General features: G+C 47.7%; 1 protein-coding gene across 1 annotated transcript; it reads right to left on the minus strand.

Annotated features, from left to right (window-relative positions):
* Nucleotides 1–475: 475 nt before the first annotated feature.
* Nucleotides 476–5608, minus strand: LOC114942388 (uncharacterized). Its single transcript, XM_029317733.2, has one exon. The coding sequence runs from the start codon at nt 5606–5608 to the stop codon at nt 476–478; it is 5133 nt and encodes a 1710-aa protein (XP_029173566.2).
* Nucleotides 5609–9625: the final 4017 nt, after the last annotated feature.

Genomic DNA, 9625 nt, shown 5'->3' on the forward strand with positions numbered 1-9625 from the left:
ATAAAAAAACGATATGCCTGTTGACTTGCGATCGGAAGCGAATATTCTAGAATATTCCATTTAAAATTACAATATTTTATTACATGTAGTTTTTATTATGCGTTTCAAACATTCCCGCCCGCCTTGTCGCGCAGTGACAACATGTTTTTGGTATTTCGGTCGCGGAATCGCAAGTCGATACTGATCGATGGTGGGGTAGACGCGCAGGCGCGGAGAAATACACGTGATGATCGCGTGGTAATTGAATCGATCAGCTGAGCCGCGGAAACACGTGGTGATCGCGTGGAATGTGATGATCAGCTGAGACAGTAACGAGTGTGTGTTTGATGTGAAATGACGAACGTGTAGTGCAGTGTGGTGATTATGGAACAATTGCAAGTGCGGTGGTGCATGATGAGAGTGAGGTGTGACAAATGATACAGTGTATGATGTGATAAATCTCGTGAATGAGTGTCGAACGTTGATGAGTGATGTGTTACGTGCCGGCGGACGGCGTGTCCGCGTTATTCGTGTCCGGAATACGATCCGCGCCCGGGAGCATGACCAATTTAATGATCGGGCGTACGAATTCGGATGTGGCGGTGCGTACTGAGACCACGCGGACGACACCGTCGTCCCCGGGATGCAGTCTCGTGATCCTTGCAAGAGGCCATCGAGTCGGAGGGGTGAGCTCCGAGCGGATGATGCAAAGGTCCCCGACGTGAGGTGCGGCCTCGGCCTTGACCCATTTGGTGCGGGGGTTGAGCCCGTGCACGTACTCAGCCGACCACCGCTGCCAAAAATGGTCCCGCATCAGCTGCAGGTGATGCCAGCGTGACAGCGTGGATGATGATTGTCCGATCCGTGACGGCTCAGGTATAGCTAATAGAGGCGCGCCGATGATGAAGTGCCCTGGAGTGAGTGCTGAAGTGTCGTCTGGATCGTCTGACAGAGCCTGCAACGGACGATAATTAAGACACGCCTCGATTTGTGTGAGGAGTGTGTTAAGCTCCTCAAAAGTGAGCGTGGTGTCGCCGATTACTCGGCGGAGGTGAAATTTAGTAGATTTCACGGCAGCCTCCCAAAGACCACCGAAGTGAGGGGCCGCTGGCGGATTAAAATGCCAGCGGATCCCTTGAGTGTTGGCGGCGCGGGCGACGTGAAGGCCCTCGGAGGTCGACGCCTTGAAGAGCTCCCGCAGGGTGCGATCGGCGCCAACGAATGTTGTGCCGCAGTCGCTGTAGACGTCAGTACACAGTCCTCTGCGAGAGACGAAGCGGCGTAAGGCGGCGATGAAGGCCTCGGAGCTGTAATCCGAGACGACCTCGAGGTGGATGGCCTTCGACCAAAAGCAGACGAAGACCGCGATGTATCCTTTCTGTGAGCGGTGTCCGCGTCCCTTGCTGGTCCGGATGGAAATTGGTCCCGCGTAGTCCAGTCCAGTGCTCAAGAAAGGTCGAGTTGGCGTCACTCGGTCCCGAGGAAGGTGGCCCATTGGAGGCTGTGGCGTGGCAGCGCGCCAGCGAGTGCAAGTGACGCACCGATGCAGTTGCTGCTTGACGACGGTCCTTCCGCGTGGTACCCAGAACCGAAGGCGAAGCAGACCGAGTGTTATCTGGACGCCGCCGTGCAGAGAGCGACGATGGCAGGACTCGATCAGCAGTCGTGTCATCCAGGAGGCCGGCGGTATGATCACCGGGTGCTTCTCGTCGTAGGGCAGCAGTGCGTGTTTGAGACGTCCTCCAACGCGCAGTACACCTTGGTCGTCGATGAACGGATTCAGCTTGATCAGTGAACTGCGTGGTGGGCCGGAGCGTCCTGCGGTGGCAGCAGCTATCTCGTCCGGGAAGTGGAGCGCCTGTACTACTCGAAGCCACTGGAGTAGGGCGGCGTCCAGCTCGTCGGGGTGTAGTGGACAACCAGGTGTGACCTCCCGGCTCGCCACGTTGAGCCATCGACGACACCAAGCCGTGACGCGTAGCAGCCGATGAAGCGCAGAGAACCGAAGAAGGATGTCCGGTTCGACGACGACGGAACCCTTGGTCATCAGGCTGGTGGTGCGCTGCTCAGGAAGGTCATCCTCCGCGATGTGGACCTCTGAGCTGGGCCATGCTGTCTCGTTCAGTGCCAACCAGGTAGGTCCCGTCCACCATAGCGTGTGATTGACTAACTCTTCCGGATTAATTCCTCGTGATGCGCAATCTGCAGGATTGTCCTTCCCGGCCACGTGTCTCCACTGAGCGTCCGGGAGCTGAGTCTGGATGTGAGCCACCCGGTTGGCGACGAACGTTTTCCAGCGAGTGGCGTGTCCCTGGATCCAATGAAGCGTGACCTGGGAATCGGACCACAGATATACTGGAGTAGTTGCCAAGCCGAGAATGTCGCGGACATGCAGCGTGAGCGTGGTGAGTAGGCTAGCAGCGCACAACTCAAGTCGCGGCAACGAAACCTGCTTGACGGGTGCGACCTTGGATTTTGCCATGAGTAGATTAATTGACGGTTTTCCCCTTTCAGTGGTGCGGAGGTAGACTACTGCGGCGTATCCTCGTTCGGAAGCATCAGCAAAACCGTGGAGCTGCAACCTCGAGTGGTCGTTGTCGGTGCTGAGCCAGCGATTCACGCGTATGTGCCTGAGCAGCGGCAACTGATCCAACAGCTGTTGCCAATGTCGAGCATCCTTGGCCGGCAGTGGAGCGTCCCAATCAAGTTGCTGAAGCCAGGTGCTTTGGATTAGGATCTTCGCCCGAATGATGACAGGCGCGAGCCAGCCCATCGGGTCAAATAGGCGTGCAGTTTCGGCGAGGACTCGTCGCTTCGTGAATGTGCTGACTGGCCGAGGATGTATCGCGAAGGCAAACCGGTCATCTTGAGGACGCCATCGCAGGCCCAATGTCGAATGGCTCTCTCCTTCCCAGGAATGTGGTCCTTGCTGCAGCCGATGCTCCTGTGGGACTCCTGTGAGGACCTCTGGATGGTTCGAGGCCCACTTCCTCAGTGGAAATCCGCCCGCCATGCAGAGGTTGCGCAGCTCCGTCTGGAGGTTGACGGCATCGTCGAGGTTGTCCGTGCCGGTGACCACGTCGTCGACGTAGCAATCAAGCCGAAGCACTGTGGCACCTTGAGGAAACTGCGCTCCCTCGTCCGCACAAAGTTGTTGCAGAGTTCGGATGGCCAGGAACGGTGCACACGCCATGCCGTAGGTCACCGTCTGCAGCTCGTACTCTCCGATCTCGTCCGTCTTGTTGTGACGCCACAAAATTGTTTGGAGACGGCAGTCCTCAGGATGTACGAGGATTTGGCGGTACATCTTCTCTATGTCGGTGACGAAGACGTACCGGTGCCAACGCCATCGCAGCAACACGTCGGTGAGCGCTGGCAGAAGGTTTGCCCCAGTCAGCAGCTGCGAGTTGAGCGAAGTGCCGGCCCGTGTGCGCTGAGAGCCGTTGAACACGACTCGGAGCTTTGTCGTCGTGCTCGATTCCTTCAGGACTCCGTGATGTGGTAAGTAGCATCTGAAATTCTCCGTTGTTGTTGAAGTACTTACTTTCTTCATGTGTTGCAGGTCCTCGTATTCCTGCATGAAGCCGTGATAGAGGTCGCCAAAGCGAAGATCTCGGCTGCCCTTGGTCTCCATGGCTTTCAGTAGATGCTCCGCTGGGCGGCGAGTATCCTGAAGAGTCGTTGGCGGCGATGAGAAGGGCAGCCTCACCATGTATCTCCCGGTGGGCGTGCGTGTGACGGTGCGCACGTAAAGCTCCTCGCACTTGGATTCGTCAGGAGTGAGTGGAGCCTGAGATATTGGCTCGCTCTCCTGCTCCCAAAAGCGGCGAACAAGGTCGGCGAGGTCATGATCGGCGGTGCACCGGAAGGTGCGGCGATGTCCCTTGACTGCTGCTGCGTCGTAGCCGCCAGAAAGGATCCATCCCAGGCTGGTTTGCTGAGCGATCGGCATCCTTGATTCTCCCTTGCGGAGGCCTTCCTCGAGGATCAAGGAATAGACCTCGGCTCCCAGTAGCAGCTCAGCTGGGTCGTCGTCTAAGAAGCGAGGATCGGCCAGTTGGAGTCCGTTGAGATGAGGCCAGCTGCGTTCTTCCCGCGAGACTGAGCCTTGCTGCAGCGATATGCGGGGCAGCACAAAGGCCACCACGCTGAGTTTGGCGTTGGTCACGTCTGACGTTACGTGCAGCGTGACCTTGCCACGAGCGGATCCCGAGCGAGTCCCTCCGATGCCGAAAATGGAGAGGCCCGTTGAGACTCGAGGAAGGCGAAGACGTTGTGCCAAGGTCTCCGAAATGATCGACACCTCAGAACATTGGTCGATCAAGGCGCGTACGGCTTGTGGTGATCCGTACCGATCGGCGATGTTTACTCGTGCTGTTGCAAGAAGAACGGCCTTGCACTCTGGATTTTGCTGCGTAGCAGTCAACGTGGTGGCGCGGGTGGCTTCAGTTGACGCTGACGATGTGGGTGCTCCGTGTAACATCGTGTGGTGTCGTGCGTCGCATGTCAGACAGTTCTTCTTTGACTGGCAGCGAGAGAGGAAATGGTTGCCTAAGCAATTGTAGCAGAGCCTGTTACTCTCGACAAATGCCTTGCGGTCGTTGACAGTCTTGGCCTTGAAATCTCGGCAGGTCATCAAGGTGTGCTTCTCGCGACACAGTGCACAGTGCGGCGACTCGGTTCCTTGGTGCTTCGTGACATGTGCCTTGGCTACCCGTGGAGCATCTCCGGGCGGTTTGCTGGCGCTCTTCGGTCGTGCGGCGTTGAGCGTCAGGATCCGGCGGCTGATGAAGTCCACAAGTGCCTCGTTTTGTGCCGGCTCTGATGAGTCTGACGTGGACGACTCCCACTCAAGACGTGTGCGTGCATCAAACAGCTCGGTGACCAGGAAGTTGAAGAGGTCCATTCCGTGGGTGTTGATTGGACGTCCGATGCTCTCCTGACCATTGACGGCGGCAGTAACGGCGTTGTGAATACGTCTCAATTCTTCTGCGGTATCTCCCTTCATCTTCGGCACGGCGATGAACGTGGCGAAGTTGGAGCGGATCAATTCCTTTTTGTTGTTGTAGTGTTTGTCCAGAATCGCCCAAGCGCGATCGTAATTGTCGCTGGTGACAGGCAATGACCTTATTAACCTTTCAGCTTGCCCCGTCAGACATGAGCGCAGGTGGTGAAAGCGCTCGATGTTGGAGATCGCATTGCCACTCACGACGGAGAGAAAGAGATCTCGGAACGACGGCCAATCGGCATAGGCACCAGAAAATGGCGGCACTTTGATACGCGGCAGTGATGACCTTGACGTGGCGTCGGCAGAAGGAGGTACGTTTGCTGTACGAAAGTGTTCAGCGTAGCTGTCTAGTATGCTTCTTTGTGACACGTAGAGATTCTCCGTATCAGCATGCAACTCTGATTTAAAGTACTCGCTCTCACTGAACTTTTCCTTCAAGGCCGCCCGGATAAGGTCATGCTGCGCCTCGAACTTTGTCCACAGCTGATCCAGAATTCTGGTGCGTGTGGAGATAGCGCTGGCGGTGATATTGGAGCTGCCCAGCTTCTTCAAGTACTCCACAGAACGTGAGATGCGGACTTGAAGCTCACGCTGACAATCAACCAGCGTGGGTACATCCATGATGACTGCACACGAAACTGCACTATTGTCACTCACGCGAGAAGACACGCTCACGAACTTGCGGTTGCCGGTGCGACGGATCCGGCTCGAAGGACCAAAAAATGTTCACGAACGCGCTGCGTGAGCAAAGGATTGCGCTGCACAAAGGCTGAGTCACTTTTTTTGTAAAACAAAGACTTTAATAATATCACACACGTATTGACAAAATACTATAACAACTTATTACAAAACCTTAATTATCTTTACAGTGAAATCGGAATCAAAAATCAAAGTGCGGATTAGCGGCGGTCGTCAACGAATTTTGCGGTTTATCAGATAAGCGGTTTGCGATATGTTTTCACGACGGAAAAGCGATAAAGCTGGCAAGCGGGGAGAGAGCTCCTCATTTATAATTTCCGGAGCGGAGCCCACCTTCGTGTGACGCGCCAATAATTTTGCGTCTTTTTAAAGTTGCGCGAGGTGACCTGAGCGTATTACGCGTAATTGGCCGCTGTCAAATTTGACAGAACAACGGCTGTTAGAAGGCATGCGCGAGCTGGCAATCACGATGATTATTGGCGAAACGAGGCGCCCGTGAGAAGCCGCGCATGCTCAAGAAAATATAATTATTCGGCGGAACGGTTGCGACACCGTTAATTGTTTATTTTCGAGCGTGTTTTTATACGACAGGATAATTTGTGTCGCGACATGTTTTCCAGAAAAAAACATATAAAAAAACGATATGCCTGTTGACTTGCGATCGGAAGCGAATATTCTAGAATATTCCATTTAAAATTACAATATTTTATTACATGTAGTTTTTATTATGCGTTTCAAACAGAGATTTTTAATTTATACAATTTTCACAACTCTTATTTCAATTATTTATTCTATCCATCAAAAGTTTTTTGAGAGCAGGCCGCCATGTTATTTTTCTGAGTCATTAACAAATTGGTACTCTGGAATTACGAGCAATTATTTTTCATTGTACGGGCTAGTATGAATTTCAAATCAAATCTCTATAAACGACTATTATATTTTGTGCACTAAGAATAACATATCGCACTTATTTTCTAGAATCAAATTGTAATCAGTTTTACTTATATGTATGTATGTTCAATGTGAACTTGCACCTTGAATAAAATATCACAGTTACTTTTCATGGTAATATATTATTACTAAATTTAGATAATATACACTTTACGTATGTTCACTTTGAACTGGCACCTTGAATAATATATCAATTACTTTTTATGGCAATATATTATTACATAATCATTTAAATTTTAAAAGGTTTAAAACTTTCGAGGATCTTTTTTTGAACATGGCCTGACCTTTTCATTTATGATTTTTTGAGATATCACTTACTTTTTAAAGTACAGATATATAGAGCAGTTTTCTAGTAATTCAAGTATCACAAATATATGTATTTTTGATTCTTATCACATAACTCTGTATAAGTAACAATTTATGCAATACAGTTCAAAATAATTGAAATATATGGTATATATGTACATATATAAAATATATAATTATATTATAGTATATATATATATTTTATTTAATCATATATGTAAATGTTTGTATAATTGTAATAACTTTTAACGATACATTGCACATTTATTTCAATTGCAACAGAATGAATTTATATTCTTGTATGAATATTGAAAATAAAGAATGGGCCCCTCCATCGCCCATTCTCGTGAGAACGCAACCATATATTGTTCTTCGTCTCTCCGATTTTAACACGACATACATATTTCTGTCTGATAATTTTTTTCTGAATAATACTTTTTGAAATGTCATGAAGCCTAGGTCAAATTAGAAACTTATTGCACTCGTTTTAACGCAGCGTTTACAGCAGTTTTTATAAAGCGCCAGAGCAGCCGATATTTTATTTTGGCGCTTACGGCAACTTTTATACAGCGCTAGAACAGTTGATGTTTTAATGTAGCGTTTACGGCAGCTTTTATACAGCGCCAGAGCAGCCTATGTTTTATTTCGGCGCTTACGGCAGCCTTTATACAGCGCCAGAGCAGCCGATGTTTCATTTCGGCGCTTACGGCAGCCTTTATACAGCGCCATTATTTAATCTGTTCTAAGAACAATATGTATGCCCCTTGTGCTCCTTTGGGCCATTTTTTCTTGAACATTTCCATATCATTAGAGTAATACCATTCCGATTTTGTGTCAGCTCTTAACATACGAGTACACGTGTAGTGACCATGATTCATTTCTTCACCTTCGTGAAATATAGCGCTTGTTACCTTGTACTTTTTTTCATTAATCGTGATATTACTCGTCGGCACGGCGTTAATTTGATTGTTGATAATTTTTTTAGAAGCACCGTTTACAAAGGTATATAAATTGAGCTGTATTACTACGACGGATAAAGTTGATTCGATTACGGTTTTCCTTTTCAACACGGTACCCTTACATTCGTTACAATTGCCGTTTATCGTTTCCCATTTAGAAAATTCTACATTAATCAAACTTTGTAGAGTGACACCTTTTTTCTTTTTAATGTCGAATGTATAGGTAATATTAACAAACTACTGCTTTCCAGCTTAGTTACATTGTAATTACATTTGACATTCGAGCAACATGTTACGTGCTTTAATTCGAGTTCTAATACATCATTGATGTCGGAATACGTCGACATTAGAGCCGTAAAAAATTCCGAAACATCTTGTTGTGTTCGTTTTTCGAAGCGTTTTCCGACAGATCTTCTAACCGCTTGAATGTTGCAATATTTACGTTCACCATACGCGCAGATAGCATCAGTCAATGCATTCGATGCTTTATTTTTCAGTATTTGTTGCCTAATACGTACGCAATGAAACGCACATTGTAATATTACATTAGCGTAACACGAAACAGCATCGTTATTGCAAAGGCCATATATTTTCCACGTAACTATACTTTCTGGTTTCTCACAATCATAATTCTGCATATCATCAATGATATTAGGGATAGCCCATCGACGATCGTACATTTTCACAACCTTTTTCTCGGACGGATTGATTTGTGGCAGTTCAGATTTGAATATAGATCTCAGTCAATTATATTCTACAATGGCTCTCGAGTTTGCTTTAACTGATGCTGGATTGAAATTTATTAAATGTAGGCCTTCCAATTTACTTACTCGTGACAAACCTACATAGGCTTGACCATCACTGAATACAGTCGTTCCTAAATCCATCATTGCATTGTTACATGTAATTCCTTGACTTTTGTGTATAGTTATTCCATAACTGAGAGACAATGGAAATTGTTTCCGATGTACCACTAATTTGTGGAATACTTCAAATTTAATATCTACTTTCGTTATTGCGATTTCTTTGTTATCCGAAATAACTATTTTGATGGAATCAATACAATTGCCGTCAGCAGAGCGATTAACTGCAAGTACATTGCCTATCGTTCCATTGACAAGTCCCAAAGTTACGTCAATGTTTCGTCGAATCATCACTTTAGCGCCAATTTTAATCGCTATTACTCTTTCAATGCCAGCTGTTTCAGACACTTTATCATCTTTGTCTTCCAAAATTTTATGCACTTTTTTTTTCATTGCTGGAGCACAGTCGACATCATCTGCTATCAGTAGAATTTCATCGCTGTCGATTTTATCGAGCATTGCTGTGTTCAAAACCTTGCACAAATAACACGTGGGCAATAAACAAATTGTATCAATCGGTAATTGATTCATATAAGTGCAAAGTTCATTCAATCTTTCGTCGCAACTACTTTCTTTAAAATTGATTTTTCTAGACTGAAGAACATTGATGTCAGAATCCGTTACTAAACCTATTCGTATTCTAGAAAGTATTTATATCACGATATGTATTGTCGCATCTTTGTCGCATATTAATCAAAAGTTCGTCGTACTCGAACAATCTCCACAAATCACATCCACCCATGGTACCTAAATACTTCTGAATCTCTGATCGAGACATTTTAACAAACGAAAATTGTCCTTTTACAGGAGGAAGCTGCAACAAGTCCCCAAACAGGAGAATGTGTTTTCTGCCAAAGAAA

Source organism: Nylanderia fulva, unplaced genomic scaffold (assembly GCF_048542155.1).
Source record: "Nylanderia fulva isolate GAGA-0341 unplaced genomic scaffold, ASM4854215v1 Scaffold370, whole genome shotgun sequence".
Lineage (NCBI taxonomy): Eukaryota > Metazoa > Arthropoda > Insecta > Hymenoptera > Formicidae > Nylanderia > Nylanderia fulva.

Excerpts from the sequence above, each read along its gene's own strand:
- LOC114942388 (XM_029317733.2), bottom strand. The coding sequence starts at position 5,608 with ATGGATGTACCCACGCTGGTTGATTGTCAGCGTGAGCTTCAAGTCCGC.